We start from the raw sequence: 17075 nt of genomic DNA on the forward strand, positions 1-17075 counted from the left end.
CAGGTGTGCGCCGTCACAGCTTGGGAAATAAATGCACCTGTTTTAAAACCAGCTCACCTTCCTTAGGAAAGCCCACAGGGAAATCTGCTGCCATTGTAGGTGGATAAAATAAAGCTGGACAGGTTCCTTTCTATTTGTACTTGGTGATAACAGATGAACTGATGGCAGTGGAGCACTTCCCAGGGTTGTGCCTGAGTGATCCTCTCACCAAATGGCTCAGCCACAGGACTGGGGCTGACTGGGAGCCTGGTAAGCAGGGGAAGCAGTAGTGATGTGAGCAGCTCTGGCTGCATTCTTTTGCCAGGTGTACCCAGTGTCTGTGGTTTCCTCACACACAGCAAACAGAGGCTTTTAGCGTTTCTTACCAGACTTGTTTCAGTTGGGATGAGGCTGCTTGGCATGATAAGCACTGCTAAGCCCTCCCTGCTTCTGCTGGGCAGCTGTTACAAGGAGCAGCTCCCAGCAGATTGAACCTTTTGAAATGTTTCACTGAAAGCTTAGCAGTAGGTCAGGCGGAGTTTGTTTTGCAATGCTGTTTTTTTTTTCTTAAGGGCTGAGTTTTAGCTTTTCAGTTTGCTGCTTGTCACAAGCCATGCATTATTTAAGCAGCTTCTCTTTGTTTTAGCAGCTTGAGAGGAGCCAGAACCTCACCTTGCTCGCAGGCGACCAGAAGCCACGGTGCTGCCTGCAGGCAGAAAGCAGGAATTGATGCTCTTCTGTCAACATAGGTGAGCAGCAGTGGTGTTGCTGAATGGGGGAAAGGCTGAAACGCACTTAATGCTGCTGACATCTCTTCCTAGTTGCTCTTTTTTTTTTTTCCCCCCTCCATTTGGTCGGGGTTTCAATTCCAACCTCCCCTGCAGTGCTTCCTGCACGTCCTGCTGCCTTGAGCTAGAGCCAGAAAAGAGCACTTTGTGTCTGCTCCCATCTTGGATATGTGGGAGTTGAAGATTTCAAACGCTCTAAGTGGGAAAAAGTAGGCTACGCTGTGTCAGGGAGGAGAGATCCCCCTCGACTGTTGCTTTAAATCCCAGCACCATCTGAAGATGCTTTTTACAGCACAAACAGAAGGTGGAGGGAGCCTGCTCGGGTTCTGCTCCAATTCCTGCAAGCCAGAAACTTCTGCCTGTGCTGGGAGTTGGAATAGATGCACCGTGCTGCTGCCTGCTATTTTTAGGTTAGGCTAAAAATACGAAACGTGGTGGTTGTGGGGATTTTGAGTGGGATTGGGGACTCATGTGTAAGCAATCAGCCTGCACCTGTGACCTGCTTTTACATCCCAGCAGCAGAACTGTCTGCTTGGGGTGGCTGGGAGCAGCGCCTTTGGAGAGGGCACATCTGTGTGTGTGTGCCTGGGAGGTGTGCATGCCTTCAGCTGTCAGGCCTTCCTTTTAAAGTAGTTCTTGTATCCTGCCCTTGTGTGGTGAGGCTGATGGTTGTGCTGGGACTCTGTGATAGGTAGCTTTATAAACAGGCATAGAAGTCACAGAGGTGGTGTGAGATAGCTTCTTTCCACGTGCCTTGCTTGCCTTCGTTGTGCTGTTTACGTAGGGCAGCCCCCTGGGTTGGCTTTGATCTTGTTAGCTCACTTTCTTTGCAGCCTGATGCCATGCAAGTGAAAAAGTAGTGATTGTGTCACTGGACAGAAGTGGCCGTGCCAGTGGGTGCTGTTCTGTGGATCTTTGGGTGATGTGCAGGGGGCACTCAGCTGTGATCCTGAGCTTCTTTACAGAGCATTTCCTGCACCTCTTCTTTGATGCTGAAGGAACCAGTTGCTCTCTGGATGAACCTGAGCTGCCGATGGAGAACGGTGTCTGAGTGCCAAGTGGGAAGGGCAGTGGGTTAGCTCAGCACCTCCCAGTCCTTTGCTCCCTCCCCCTTCACTGGGGTGGGGGAGAGAATTGAAGGGAAAAAAAGGGTAAACACATGGGTTGAGATAAAGACAGTTTAATGGAGCAAAAAAGGAAAGAAAAATAATGATGGGATGTGCAGAACAAATGGCACACAACGTGGCTGCCCCCACCTGCGGAGCGGTGCCCAGCTGGTGCCCAGGTTCCTCAGCTCCGTGTAAGCACTGAGCAGCAAGAGCCAAAATATGGGTGTTGTCAGCTCTGTGCTCAGCCTCAGCCCGCAGCACAGCGCTGCTGGGAAGGAAGATAACAGCCCCAGCTGGAGCCAGGACAGCGCGGGGCAGTCGGTGTTGGCTGACCCATGAGCTGAGCTCTGATGCTGCGTGCTGTATGGGGAGAGGATCTGTGCCACTGAGCTCTGCAGAGCAGATCTGAGCAGACACCTGTCTAGCCTCTGTCTGCACATTGGATGCTGCAGGGCTGATCTGTGGCTTTTCCCTCCCCAGCCAGCCTCAGAGCAATCCCTTGCTGTGTGATGACTCGAGCAGTGGCTTTGCCCTGTGCAGTGCATTGCTCCCAGCGTGGTGGGGCTGAGGTGAGCTCTGCAAGGAGTGCTGTGCAGGACCTGCCTGCAGGACTGGTGGGCATGGCTGCACCTGGCTGGCTGCAGGGGCCTGGGTGCTATTCCTGACGCTGCCTCTCGCCTGCTGGCTGACCTTGGCCGTGCTGCTCCTTTCAGTGCTTCCATTTCTCTATCTTGTAAGTGGTGAGAACAACATTGATCTTGTTTTTCTAAAGCACTTGGAGGGCTGAGGATGGGAAAGTGGCAAGGCAAAGTGATAGATATTCACAAGTGCCAGGCAAATGGAACTGGAATAATGTGGATGTGACCTTTTAAAAAGGACAGTGCTTTCAGCAGGCGTGCTTACTGATAGCATGTGGGAGTGGGGCAGCACTTCTGCTCCTCTCTGACCATCAAAGTGCCACTCAGAGCAAGGCTTGCTTCTCCTTGCACGTAAGGCAGAGGCTGAGGAACCTTGTGGAAATAACCCCAAGGTCTTGGTTCTGCAGGAGATGTGTGTTCCTGTTTTTTCAGAATGGGGATGAACAGTTCCTGGGGGGGAATACGTATGTTTAAGTTCATACCGTGCATCTGAACAGGTTTTGTCATGCTGTGCCAGCTGCAAATCCTGCTCCCTGCAGGGGAAGCTAAGCAGAACGATGAGGAGGGATTTACCCTGCTTTTGTGTACCAGCAAAAGGATTTTAGAGCAGACCCACCATTTTCTTCCAACGGATGCAGCAGTAAATATTTAATAATACAGTTTCCTCAATGCTTTAACAATGAGATGAATACTTCTCAATACAAAGGCCTCCTTTTGTGTTCCAGTGACCAAATATTGCTCCAACTTCAGTCTGTAACAACTGGAGCTGAGAGCTGTGGGCTGTCAAAGCACAGAATGGAAATGTGCTGTTCAGGTTGCAGTGATGCAGCCCATCCTGGAGCCCTGCGTGGCGCCGGGCTGCGAGCGGGTGGCTGGCAGAGCTCAGTCCCAAAAGCTCTGTCCTGGGAAGGAGTCGCATCCCTTGTGTGTCTCTCTGGTTTGGGAGCAGGTGGTGTGTCCTGGAACCTCCAGCAGATTGTAATAGAGGAAGGGCTGTGTCATAAAGCAGGCAGGGCTGTTCTTCAGAACAGCAGATGATGGTGGTGCAGTGTTTCCTGTAAGTGCTGCCTTCCCTGGGCCTGATCACACGCTGCCCTTGGGGTGCAGCTTCTTTCCAAGGGTCAGTGCCTGAATGGCATAAGATGAGCATCCCTGATTGCTCTGCAGCCCCAGTTCAGCCTTCACACAGGGCACTGAGGCTTTGGGGTGGTTGTCTCCATTCCAGCAGCACCTCGCTTTGCATTTGGCTTCTTTGCAGCCCAGCTTTCAGATCTGCTGGGGCTCTGATGCCCATTGGGGCTCTGATGGCCACGTTTCCTGGGTTCGTGCTGTGGCACAGTCTGTTCCCTGCACTGCTGCTGGCTGTGGAGGCTGCAGAGCCTGGGACACACAGCTCTGCTCCGAAGCTTTCACTCCTCTTACCAGCAGGTGGTGGCAGAAACACTGCTCTGAATTTTTTACTTCTTGGAAACAGAAAACAGTCTTTGAGGGTCTGAGTGTTGGCTGGGCAGAGCTGCATTGCCCTCCTGCAGCTGCACAGCTCTGAGCACCTCCATATTCTCCTCCCCTGTGGGCCTGGTTGTGCTCTGCAGCCGTGCTGTGCTGAAAGTCAGAACTGAAACCGAAACACGCTTTACTCTCCTCTGTTTTTCTCTTCTAGTTCCTCACACTTGCCTGAGTGCCATGCCTGGGCCTTGATGCTTCTAAGAACAGCTGTTGAAAATGGCAGAGAGAGCTGGGAATGAAGAAGCAGTTCACCTAAGCAGCTTCCATAGCCACAGAGGGAAAGGTGAGCATTGATCTGTGCGTACTTCCTGGAGTCACAGTTGTACAGCTCTGCTTACCAGCAGCAGGAATAATAGGTATTAAATGTGCAGGGGTATTGTTAATAGAGAACTGCTAGTGATCTGTCTCCTCTTGACACACCCTGCTGTTTTATTTAATTTTCTATAGATAGCTGCAAAGCCTCTCAATTTATGCTGGCATGCAACATGTTTGGCTCTTGCCTCTGGTGTTGCCCTGCCTTAAGGCAGAGTGCTGACTGCTTGGCTCTGCAGAGGAGCTCCAGCAGATCTGAGGGGCTCGTGGTGTTCCACCCTTTCACAATCTGATAGGAGAGAGGTGAGCTTTCAGATCAGCACTTTGAGTGCAGTTCAGAACGGCTCTTTCTCGGTATGGCTGAAAGGTGAGGTGGTTCTGTATTGATTTCCTGCAGAGTTACAGAAGTGTAAACCAAAGCGTTGTGTCAAGTCATAGGGAAAGCATGGGTGCGTGCTGCTCAGGCACTGCAGAAAGCCTTTGCTTCTGGCTGGTGCTTCCCTCCCTGATTCCAGCAGCTTTGCTCAGTAGCACCTTTACACTTGTGACAAACCTTGAGGACTGTCATCTAATAGCAGGATATCATCTGCACTCTCAGGCAGGAGCCCTATCTCAGGCTCTCATACGGTGCTCCCACAAAGTCACTCTTTGAGAGGATGTCACATTGCACACGGAACGTTATCTGTCCTCTAGAACGTACTGCACATTAATAAAAGGAAACGTGTAGTGCCCGAGATACTGAGAGTTCAGGGTATCTCTCTAAAAATTACTCTGTACATGAATTACTGGGGACAGTTTTTGCAGCAGCTTGACTCATGCTAATGCTTAGGATGGAAGAATCTCTGCATAGAAGCGTTTCAGGCATATGGCAGTGTGATCTCTTGACCTGTAGTTTTTTTGCAAGGCTTTGCTCTGAGGATCATAGGAGTGGCTTTGACCTCAAAGTGCTTTTTTCTTGTTGCTGCAAAGCAAATGTGAGGATTGCTTTTGCAGATGTCTTGGTAATTTGCAAGCAGCTAACATGACTTACCTTGCTACAGACCGGGTAAACCGCAGGGATGAAGGTCTTATCACAATATCAGATTCCTCGGATGAAGAATTGCCTTTGCAGGAAACACCAGCAGAGCAGCAGCGTGAGGATGATGATGATGAAGATGTGGTCATCTTGGCAGAGGTAATTTGTCATTTTTCTATGTGTTGCTGCTTGATTCATAGCCTTTGTAACCAACTCATGTACAGATACCTAATGTAGTCCTGTGGGAGTCCTGCCTAGCTGAAGTGGCTTCACTGGGATCTCTGAAATGAGTGTTGATTTGAGAACATTTTGCTGAGTTTGAGTTTTTAATCATGTTTTGGGCACAAGAGAGGAGAACTAGATTGTTAGCAGCATAGTACTTGAAGTTCTACTTAACTTTTGGAAAGTAGAGCCTCCTTAATCCAGAAAGGTAGGTGGAGAAGTGAATTTGTGCCTTAGAATGCAGGTGTTCAAAACCTGCACCTGGCTTAACCTTGTGTCCTTCAGCTGTGCAGTTCAGAGCACATCCCACTTTTCTGTTAGGGTAACCAGAGGCATTGAGGAAGTGGGTTGCAAAGACACTTTTCTGTTTCTTACTTGAAAACAGTGGCAAAGAATCTTCAAACAAATCTTTAAACTGTACTTGTATTCAGCAGTCTTAGCTTGCCAGAGGCAGGAGTGAGGCCAGAGATGAACGTTTTGAGCTTCGGTTCCTGCTGCCTGTACAAACGATTTGCTGAGGTGCAAACGCCATCAGTTTGCTTTTACTTCTCAGACCATCTGGGAATGAAGTGGGGATTGGAGTGAGCTCTGGGAATTATTCCAGTGCTGAGAGCCCCGTGTATCTCCAGTTCTGCTGAGTGTTCTCTTATAACTAGTGCTCTCCTAGCACCTGGGGGCAGACCATAGAGTGCATTGAAACAAAGATAACTGGGTGGTAGTTTTATGCTTTATTACAGTCGCTGCTTAACTGGCTTTTCATCAGTTTCCTGTCAGAAATCTGGAGAGATGCAAAAGATCATTTGGAACAAGGATTCCGATGAGTAGAGAAGAACTTCTACTTATTCTCCTCTGTCTTCTTTTTAGACCTCCAAGCATCAGCAGCTCGTGCGTCCCAACGTCATCAGACCTGCTGCTCGGTGGCAGGGTGCAAACGCTGTGGGAGAAGGAGGATCTAAAAGCGCTGTAGGGCCTTTGGGGAGCGTGTGTGTGCAGGATGAGATCTCAGCTCTGCTGTGCCAGAAAGACCACACGGCGCTGAGCAGTGCTGGACCAAGCAAGGAGGAGAGTGTGAACTTTGCCTTGCAGCAGCCGGGGCCACCTGAGCTGAATGGCCCCAGGTCTGAACTTACGAGCGACCCTGAGCCTGGCCTGAGTTTGTTTCCAGCAGTAATAACGAGTCCGCAGCTTGTTAACAGGGAATTTGTTAGTCTGGGGAAAGCAGACTTTCCACCACCACAAGGGGAAAAGGTGGAAGCCCAGGGCTGGCAAGGGGAGGACTTAAAGGCAGAGCTCTCGCAGAGCATCGATGGAACAGCTGCTGCAACCACCACAGAGCAGGAGATCCAGGACAGCAGCCCGCCGGGTCCCCCCTGCCTGCAGCCTCTGGACACGGAGCTGCGCACTGTGCTCAATGGCTGTGCTCCGCAGCAGGGGCAGCCCGAGGCAGGCTCAGCATCTCTGAGGGCCTATGGAGAGGAGGCTCCAGGGCCAGCCTTTCCCAGACCAGAGCCACAGCAGGATGGCATTCCGGGTCCTGCATCACCACAGCCGGCACATCCACCAGAGGAGACCAGGGGACAGCAGGCGACAGACAACGAGCGGCCCGGCCCTGCCTTCCCAGCGCAGGGCTCGCATGAACTCGGGTCCAGCAGTGTGCCAGAACAAGGGGCTGCGGGGCAGGAGGACCAGGACTTCACTGCCCTGCTCATCAGAGAGACAGTAAGTCGTCCCCATTTTGCATTCGTGTTGTTTTCAGACGGTTTTGTCAAGGCGTGCGGCGTTGCGTGTGCTCAAAGCACGACTCCTGCTTACTTCAGCTGCAGGTCCTCCTCGCTCTGGCTGAGGCCCAGCGATGCACAATGTGAGCGTGCAGTGAGCAGTCTTGGAAAACTTTGGTTTAAAGAGATTAACCCCATTGCTGCAGCAGCAGTGATGAATGGATGTGAATCCCGATGGTGTTTGCTTTGGGGTGGGCTGTTGGTTGGCCAGGAAAATGGAGCAGAACTGCATGGAGTGCATTGGGGTGCAGTGAGGCAAAGTGACACAGGGCCATTCTCCATCCCTGTGGTATGTTTAGCTTGGGCAGCATGGTGAGCATTACAAAAACAGCAGGAAACAGTGCTTGGTGATGCTTTGCATCTGGTGGTTCCCCTCTCCTCTGGCATACAGTCATCACACTGCCTGCTAGGCAGAAAGGCTCTCTTTTGATACTTTATGGATTATTTTTTTTTAATGTTTTTTATTTCTTATCTTTTATGACTCTGTTGCATCTTACTGTATGTTAATTTAATCTGGGGAAACCAAGACTGAGAAAATAGTGTTACTCTCCAAGTAGCACACTATCAGCACTCACTTTTCAGAGTAAGACCTTGGTGACTGCTGACCTGCTCTAAGAGAAGGATGAGTACATACTTGTTACAGTTACATTGATCAGGTTGCTTCACAACCCTGACCAGTTCAGTTTTGCAAAGCCAAGTACCCTCTGGTGCAACCAATTGCAATACCATGTGGAAACCCAATGAGAGAGCACTAAAGGGCTCTTGGCTACATGGCTGATGCCAGTAAAGGTTTGTTGTCTGCTCTGCTCTCGTCAAGAGTCTGTGTATGGTTTCATTTCCCTCTTGCTTTGGAATGTGTTCCAGCACACAAGGTCAGAACCCTTTATCTTCCATCTGGGGGGTATATATTAACTTTGCTCACGTTGTAGTTTGTACCCGTGTGCCTCTCCTCTTTCCATCCACCCTGCACACTCGTAAGGCCAGGCACTCACACCACTACCTGTGCTCACGTAAAAAAGAGCTATTAGTTCTCCTGTGGAGCCAGGAGAGCCAGCAGCTTGCAGTATCCAGGCTGTATGAATATAATCAGTCTCTTGGATCCCATTTTAGACCTCATTTCAGGAGCATGCTAGATAACTACCCATGCATTTATCTCTGTCTCTGGTGCTGTTGCAAGGTTGTGCTGTGCAGCTCCTCCAATACCTGTATAACCCTTAGCTTTTCCTACTGTAGGAAGCGAGATTTCCAGATGTGAGGAAGGAATATATTGAAGAGCTAATCAGCATCAAGGACTGCTATGACTTAAACGTGTAAGTATGGATCAGAGAGCTGGGGTGTACCATAAAGCAGCTTGGCTGCAGTCACACTTCCATTTCCTTCCTGCTAATAATGCTGTTGAGTGTATCCAGGCTGGGAGTCAGCACTATGCTGGTAGTGCCAAAAAGCATGGATTTCCTTTTTAAATGTGTAATAGAGCTATTCTTAAAGCCTGTATGATTCTGGCATCATGCTGCAGCTTTGCTTTTTAAGATAATTTGCATGTTCCGTTAACTAGTTATTTGGAGATTTAAAGCTATTACATATCATCTCTTCCTGTTACCAGACTTGTTAGAGATGAGTGTCAGAAATAGGGGTTGGCTTCTGTAGAACATAGCTCAGAGGTGAGTTGGTAAATTTTGAATTGTATGAATCAATTTCCTACTTAATTTCCTGCCTCTTCCTGCCTTCTTCCAGATAAAAACTGACACTGGTCTGAACTTCTTCATTTGATGCCATGAAGTTGGTTTTTATCCCCTTGAGTAGCAGTTGGTATCATTTGAGTTCCTCTCAAACCACCTTTTGCAGATAAACACATTTGAGGACTAGTAGGATTTATTCCAGGTGTCTGCTGATGGACAGATTTTGGTCAAATTGAGCAGAAATATGAGCCAAGGAGGGAAGTAAAAGCAATGAGAAATCACCCCAAGGTTTGCTGCCTGTACCAGCAACTCCAGGCTCCTTGTTAAGAAATGTTTTTGGTATCTCTGAGAGTCACGCTAGAATCAAAAGACTAAAACAAGTCCTTTACCTTGTTGATAAGTTACAACATCTCCCCACCCTGGTGAGTAAAGCTTTGCAGCTGAAGAGTGAGAGATTGTGTGTGTTGGCACCAGAAGCTCAGGGGAAGGGCAGCGTGGGGTAAATGATGGCTGACGTTGGGTGGCCCCACTCTTCTCTCTGTAACTGTCACTGAATCACTTTCAGTGTAGTTATTACATGACCAAAATGAAGAATAGGTGTTGGTTGCCATAGGATTCACTGTATCTTGTGTGGATCTGATGCCTTTAGCATCGGAACCGTAGTTAGCAGTATTCAAGTATGTGAGGCTTACTGGGTGTAAATGAGTGGCAAGGAGCTAAGCCCAATTAATGGAATCATGCTTAGATTTCTTATCCCTTTACCTGTGTTGTGAAATCATGCCTTGGGAGAAACGCTGCTTGGTTAGGAAATGATCAGGTTGCAGCTCTTCTCCTTTTCTGGAAGTGCTTTCCCTGCAGCAGAGACGTGCTGAGCACAAGAAGCTCTCAGGTGCCTGCGCTGGGCACTTGGCAGTGGGTGGCTGTGTTGGAAGTGCAGGAGGCACACAACACTCATCCCTAGGGCAGTTGGGCCGTTGAATTTAGGTGTGTGGCTGCAGGACCCTCTCAGGGATTGTGTGCAAAACCCGTTCTTGTATCCTGCAGGGATTTAGTGAAGCCTGGTGGAATTAAATCCCGCCTTCTGTAAGTCTTAATGCGTTCCTTCCCTTTTTGCTCCCGGAATGTCTTCTCTGCTATTGTGTGCTGCAGAGCCAGGGAGATGAAAAGGTGCTTACAGGCTGCCCTGCAGGCTGCCCACAGTGTCTGCTCAGCGGCGCGTGGCGGAGTTACTGGATGATAAAGATTTCCTCCCCATATTTTTATTCCTTTAACCAAACTGTCTTTTGAATTGTCACCGTGTCTTTTGTATCGGAACAAATGGGTCGTGGCACTGGGCAGCCTTGCTGGCAGGGGCTCTTTGATCTCCACGGCGTGTCAAGCTGAATCAGGCTCGAGGTATATAATAACTGGGGGTGGCTGGGTTTGGCCAGAGATGAGGCTTTTAGCTGGCTCTGTGTCCTGGGGTGCAGATATTACAGAGCAGTGCCACAAATGTGTGTGTGTGTGTGTGTGCTGGGACCCACTTAACTCATTGTTGGATGCTGAGGGTTAACATCTTGAGATTTTCAAAGCACCAGAAGGCAGGAGAGCTCAAATGCACCGTGCTGCAGCTGAGGCCCTCGCGTTTGAGCTCCTTGTGGTTTGTTTCACTGGATTAGAACAGTTATCTTTTACAAAAGCAGGGAGATGGAAGCTATTAAACTTCTTCAGCGTCAGGATGTTTTGTTGTTTTCTAATAGGATGGTCTTCAAACTTCCAGCTGATGTGGAAGATGTGAGAGCTGCTCCCAGCTGGGTGTCGTCCATTCAGCTTTTGTGTGCAAGAAGCCTTCAGCTTGGCCAGGGGCTCCTGGCTCAAGATGTCAATACCTGGTTGAACAGAAAGCAATGCCTCTGCTTTGAATGTGAACACAGGGCTGAAGAAATGGTGCCTCGATAGCGGGTTAATTCTGAATGCCGGTTCAAATTTCTTAATTAGGGACTATTTCTGACATTGGGAATGTAAATTAGCAGCAGTTTTGTCTTTGCTGCAACCTAGCACCTTCTTATTCAAACAGTTTTATGAATGTTAATTGCTCCTCATAGCTCTTTCCAGAATGATGTTGTTCTGCAGCGGGGGAAACTGAGGACCAGGGTGAGTTCCTTGGCCCAGCCAAGAGGGGCTGAGGACAAGCAGGAGAGGCTGAGAGCCCCTTGGCAGGGCTGTCTGCAGTGGGTGTGGATCTCAGCAGTGGGGTATTCCGAAACCACTTGCTGGAGGGTTTCCGGAGCTGAAATGCTCAGTTCAGCTAAATTTGCCTGACAGAGTTACAATTGTTTGCAGCAGGACCTCGGGCACGCAGCAGTTTGTCTGGGATGTCACTTGCCAGCTATTTTTAGTGATCATTTTCTGAATGCTGCTCCCACTTATAGCAGTTTGCAGTGTCACTTGGACAATGCCACTGTGACTTCAGGCTCCGTGACAATGAGAGCTGTGTTTGCAGTACGTATCTGATGCAAACAATTTTAAGCTTGTTTCTGCCTCTGCTCTTATGGGAAAGTAGTTAAAGACCGGAGGCTTTCATTAAAATTTGATTCAGTAATCTTCTGACCAGGAAGACCTCAGCCTATTGCAGTTGTTACAGGGATTTGTGTGCTTGTTTTTCCATAGCTGTGTGTGGCGTGGTGGATGTCAGCTGTCTCAGTTAATGCTGCTGTGCTGCAGTTGTTCCTTTTTGAGCAGTCTTCACAGTGTTTCCTCCCAGCAGAACGTGAGCACTCCTCCACTTGCAGTGGTGCAGGATGGAGTCACGTAGCCCAAGGAGGTGTTGCTCACATGTGTGCCTGTGGGTGGGAATCAAGCCTGATTTTCCCCCTGCGTGGAGCTTTATGTTGATGAGTAGCTGACCTGTATGAGCTCCGTGTAGGCACATGGAATTGCTGAAAGACATTCTATTTGCTTTCCCTTCTGCTCTCATGCAACTGATAATTCTTTGCTTAATTTTCAGTCATTTATTTTCAATCTGTTCCAGCCTGAGGCCTCTCTTGGTTTCACAGGGCAGGCTGTGGCTTGCCTGCCCGTCCTCTGTTAGAGGATGCTAACAATTGTACCAGTGAGGAATGAGCCTGAGCTCCCCAAACCTGAACTAACTATAGTTTTCTTTCCAGACTTTGTAACTTCCTTCTGGAAAACCCAGATTACCCAAAGAAGGAAGGCAGGATGGTTTTAAATCCCACCAGCAGCCTGCTTGCCAGCCAAGATGAGACAAAGGCAAGTGAGAATACCCTCATCTACAGCACACCTCCAGCCTGTCCAACATGAAGTGAGCGTGGGGCGTGTGGTTCTGTGTTTGCTTGCAGAGCTCCTTGTTGAGCCATGCTTTGTTAGGCCTCTAGGTGCAATTCAGGTGGTGGTTAATAGCAATAGCTGCTTGCAAGATGACTTCAAGACTCTTGTTTTGCTGTTGCACAGCTGCCTCTTGTCTGCTTTGTGCCCTCAGCAGGCCCCTCGGGCTTGCCTGCCTGTCAGCCACCCGCTGTGACATCTATTGTAGGAATTCTTGGTCATTCTGTCACTTGAAGTGCTTTGGCCTGAGGACTGTTTTGTGTGACCCTGACGCGTTGCTTTTCAGCCTCTTAAGTGCAAGTCTCCCTACTTGATGCACACAGTAGCTTTAAGCTGCTTGTCTTGTGTCCTGCCAGGAGCACAGCGTGCACCTTCACGTCCATGTTGTCCTCCCAGCTGCTGCTTAGATGTGTGCTCAGAACAGGGTGCCACAGTTTGGGGAGGTCCTGCAGAAGGCTCCTATCTTGTGAGAGTACTTGAGATGTGTGTGTATGTGTAGCAAGTCTTTTTATATCCTCTCTCATCTTTTGCATTTCCTCCTCAGGTGCCTAAAGTGGACTACTTTGACTTCTCCAAGCTTGCCCCGCTCGATCAGCGGTGCTTTATTCAGGCAGCTGACCTTCTCATGGCAGACTTCAAGATGCTGAGCAGCCAGGACATTAAGTGGGCACTACATGAACTCAAGGGACACTATGCAATCACACGAAAGGTTCTCCTGTTCGAGTCTGTTGTCTTTCCCAGGGTTACCTGTGCTGCCTGTGGGGAGCAGTGTGATGTCTTTTAGCCTTATTTTGCCACTTGCTCCTCTGGATGTGTGGTTACGTGGGGTTTCTCTGTGGGTTTTTTGTTTTAATCATCCTCCTTTCCTTTCAAGAAGTCTTTGCTTGGTAGACTCTTGCAAAACTCATCAGCCAGATAGAATGCTGCAGGAAGCTTTTACTTTTCTGTGACAGAATAATTGATGAAACGGTGGCTAGTTTATGATAAGTGATGCATTAAACTCAAAGGTACTCCTGTACTTTGCGGAAGTGGGGTGTAATTGCCAATAAAACCAAGACATTTAGCCAAGTCTTAAAACATTTAACTCAACTGCTGTTACTAGTTTGTAAGTGACAGCATGTAACTGAGGAGAAGGCCAAGCCTCACTGCCCTGTTTCTTACAATTATGACTTATGAAATGAATCATTACATTCTTTGAAGAAGTTTTCACAGTAATGGAACTGCAAAGAAATTTGTTCCGGAGTATCACCAGGCTAAATATGAATATAGTTGCAAGCTTGTGACTGGATGTGTTTTTGATACGCTTCTCTTGCTTGAGCTTCTCTCTCTACCCTTTCAGTACTTGACTGCAGCTAAAAGCACTGTTCCTCTTCATTTGATTGAGCACTGAGTGCTTGAATTGAACAAAGCCAGGTTCTAACTGTAGACCTTCAGAAGAGGAATTCAATTTAAAGGAAAAAAGATCAGCTCTGCGTCAGTGTGGACAGCAGCTGTATTAGTGTTAATAGCTGAGGCAGTGCAAGCTTCCATTCAGCTCTGCCTGGTGGCTGCGTTGTTGTAATGGAACGATTGCTTTATGAGTACATAAAGCAGCAAAGTGGACAAAGGGAAGAGATCTGCGTGCCTCTGTGTTGCCTGGCTTTCCTGTTTTAGTTCAGTCCTGTGCACTGTTTGTACAGTGCTTTGATTTGAGCTGTGTGCTGCTGCTTTCTCCTGGAGAACAGAAGGGACTTAAATCTGCATGTTGTTTTTTGTTTTGTTTTCAGGCCTTTTCAGATGCCATCAAAAAATGGCAGGAGCTGTCTCCGGAAACCAGTGGGAAACGAAAAAGGAGAAAAGAAATGAATCAGTATTCATATATAGATTTCAAATTTGAGCAAGGTAAATAACAAGCAGTGTGTATTGTGCCCCTCTGCATGACTGTGGTAAGCAGAACTGGCTTACACTAGAAAGGACCGTCCTTGAAAGGGGATATGTTCCCAAAACAGCAATGTTTCTGTCACTGTCTGCTACCTGTTTTGGAATGTTCTTCGTTAGCACATCTGCTCGGTACAGGGAGGTTTTGAAGTTGTGTAGCTGGAGGTGTGTAGAGGAGGAAGGATTTGAGCTTTGTTCTTGCTGCTCTGTCCTGCTTCATGGTGTCTGTAACTCTGGTTTAGGTGATGTGAAGATTGAGAAGCGGATGTTCTTTCTGGAGAATAAGAGGCGGCACTGGAGGTCCTATGACAGGCTCTCACTTCTCCCACCAGTGCTGCTGGAGCAGGAATTCTATGAGCAAAAAGTTAAAGAGATGGCAGAGGTGAGTGGTAGGAACTGCTTTGGCTTGGTGGTGCAGATGGCTGCAGAGCTCTTTGCCCTGGACGTGGAAATCTGCCTCTTACTGAGACTCAAACACTGAACAGAACTTTGAGTAACTCACTACACTGACCTCTCTGCTGCCAGGCAGTCTGCTTGTTCACTGCCTTGCAGAGCTTGGCACTCCAGGCTCCAGAACATCTCTTCCCTTACTGAGGTCTGTGTCTTTCAAAGCAGAACCCTGCAACACCTGCTGCTGTGTTGTCTTCCAGAGAGAATTCACCTTTCTGCACATACAGTCCTTTCTGAAGTAGCTTCTTAAAGATCAGCTTCTCCTAAGCAGATGGTTTGTGCCTCCTTTTAAAAGCAATGATAATATTCCTTGGGGCTTCTGCTGGAGAGGCCCATCAAGTGGATCTCTGCCCGTAGGGACATGAAAGGGCAGCCCCTCATAATGTAGAATTTGGTTCTTTGTTCTTGCTGCCTTTGCCTTCCCCCTGTCTGTTTTAGCTGAATCATAAATATCTTAATGGACTGGAGGGATGGGCTGAGTGATGTTGTGAGCAGACAGTGTGCCTTTTGTGGTGGGCTGTAAATCTTGAGATAATGTAAATGGGTGTAGAGGCTGGAAAACTGCTTTATGTATTCTGTAAATAAAGATGCACGTCTCTTTTACAGCATGCAGACTTTCTCCTTGCTCTGCAGATGAATGAGGAACAGTATCAGAAGGTCAGTATATCACGTGATCCCTTGAGGTCAGCTCACACATAGGTGCTGTTCTGCACATAGCACTTCAGAATTTCCTGGCTTCTGGAGGGGAGAACTACTGCATTTGCACTGTGCTGCTTTTGCTGAGCTGGCAAAACCTGCACAGTGTGTGTTGGCTGGCTTTTGGATGAGGTAGACGAGCTGAGTCCAGCAAGACAGTATTGATGCACATAATGATCTGCAGTAATTCAGTCAGCTACTGCTTGTATCTTTACTGGCCAGAACAAACACTGCAATGGAATCGCACCAGGCTCGCTCTTGCTACTGATGTTAGGCTGTTTGAGACTTCGAAGCAGATTTGCTGTTGTTCTTGGAGCTCTGCCAGCAGGAAGGCCTTTCTCCTTTGCAGCATGGGCTCTTTAAAAACCTGAAAATGGGGCTTCCCCTTTTGGGTGGAGGAAAGTTTGAGATAGGTTCTGTTGCTTTGGATTGCTTTTTCTTTCGCAATTGCCGCTTCTCTTCAGACTTCACAGGAGGTACTGGACGTTTCAATAAGTGGGCACACGCTCACAGCTGTGGTGAGGAGGCCGAGGCAGGGTAACTGCAGGCAGCTGGGTGGCTGTTCCTTTAGAGGGCAGCAGATTTGAAGCTTGCTTTTCCCCGCGCGAATGGTGTGTGTGCTCTGTTGCTTCTCTGCAGTCACAGCTTCCCCAGCTCAAGATGCTTGTACGCCTGTGAGCTCAGAATTACTAAAACACCATGTGTTCTTTGGCTTTTTGGAATCTGCCAAACCGGACGTGTGGGTATTAAGTTACTTAAAACTGAGTTTCTGGTTTTGCTTAGTGGATTCTGACCGCTGAGCAGGATATCTGATGGAATGGTGTGTAACTGTGGCTCCTCCTCCTAATTAATGTTGTCCCTGTTTGTAGCTTGCAGTTGTACATACTCATGTCACGGGGTGTTTATTTGCAGCACTGTGTTGGTATGTTGCTATAGCTATTGATTCCTATTTGTTTCTTGCTGTTGCTAATATTTCTGTTGTGTTGCAGGATGGTCAGATGATAGAGTGCCGCTGTTGTTATGGGGAGTTTGCTTTTGAAGAGCTAACTCAGTGTGCAGATGGTCACTTGTTCTGCAAGGAGTGCCTAATTAAATATGCTCAGGAGGCAGTCTTTGGCTCTGGGAAGGTAAGAATTTCCCAACTGGACAAAGGGAAAATGGATAAATTGCTGTTTGGTGATCACGTTGCTGTTTGCATAGTTTTGTAGCTTAAACCAGATGTAGCCACACTCCCTGAGAAGTATTTGATCAGAGCTGTCTTGAAATGCCAATCCAATGAGTCAACCTCACCATTAGCAACTTTCCAATGGGGTTTGGGTTGTGAGGTTTTAGTTTGTTGACCTCCATCTTGTGTGCTTCATGCTGAACAAATTGAAATGGATCATTAGGAGAACTTTCTACAGCATTCATAGTAACAATAACTTGAACTCATCTGGTTCTGATTCCCTACTTAATGAACCAGTGGTATCTGCATGATGTGGTGTCATCTCTGACTTGGCCAGTCCCTTCCTAGCTAAAAATACTTGTCCTTCATCACTTCCTTGTGACCCCAGCTTAATTTGGGGGCTGTTTCCTCAATGGTGCTACCAACAACAGTGTCACGAATGCTGCTGTTCCTGGGACAGTTGCCAGAGTTGATCCAGAGTTGGTAAGGGAGCAGTT

At 48.2% G+C, this 17075-nt stretch overlaps 1 protein-coding gene across 4 annotated transcripts in view; it reads left to right on the top strand.

Annotated features, from left to right (window-relative positions):
- The window catches only part of RNF216 (ring finger protein 216), a 62842-nt gene that overhangs the window by 3784 nt on the left and 41983 nt on the right, over positions 1–17075 (top strand). The window contains exons 2-13 of one of the 4 annotated variants that reach the window (XM_042827908.1): positions 626–728; positions 4175–4303; positions 5373–5506; positions 6434–7288; positions 8581–8657; positions 10365–10421; positions 12173–12275; positions 12895–13059; positions 14117–14231; positions 14510–14649; positions 15324–15374; positions 16403–16540. In XM_042827908.1, coding sequence (XP_042683842.1) covers positions 4237–4303; positions 5373–5506; positions 6434–7288; positions 8581–8657; positions 10365–10421; positions 12173–12275; positions 12895–13059; positions 14117–14231; positions 14510–14649; positions 15324–15374; positions 16403–16540 — 1902 coding nt within the window. In that variant the 5' untranslated portion in view covers positions 626–728; positions 4175–4236. The remainder of the gene's footprint in view (positions 1–625; positions 729–4174; positions 4304–5372; positions 5507–6433; positions 7289–8580; positions 8658–10364; positions 10422–12172; positions 12276–12894; positions 13060–14116; positions 14232–14509; positions 14650–15323; positions 15375–16402; positions 16541–17075) is intronic. The other 3 variants (XM_042827909.1, XM_042827910.1, XM_042827911.1) reach the window with 3 other exon arrangements.

Source organism: Centrocercus urophasianus, unplaced genomic scaffold, assembly GCF_019232065.1.
Source record: "Centrocercus urophasianus isolate 14NV4802_14NV808 unplaced genomic scaffold, USGS_Curo_1.0 seq_29, whole genome shotgun sequence".
In the NCBI taxonomy this organism is placed as follows: domain Eukaryota; kingdom Metazoa; phylum Chordata; class Aves; order Galliformes; family Phasianidae; genus Centrocercus; species Centrocercus urophasianus.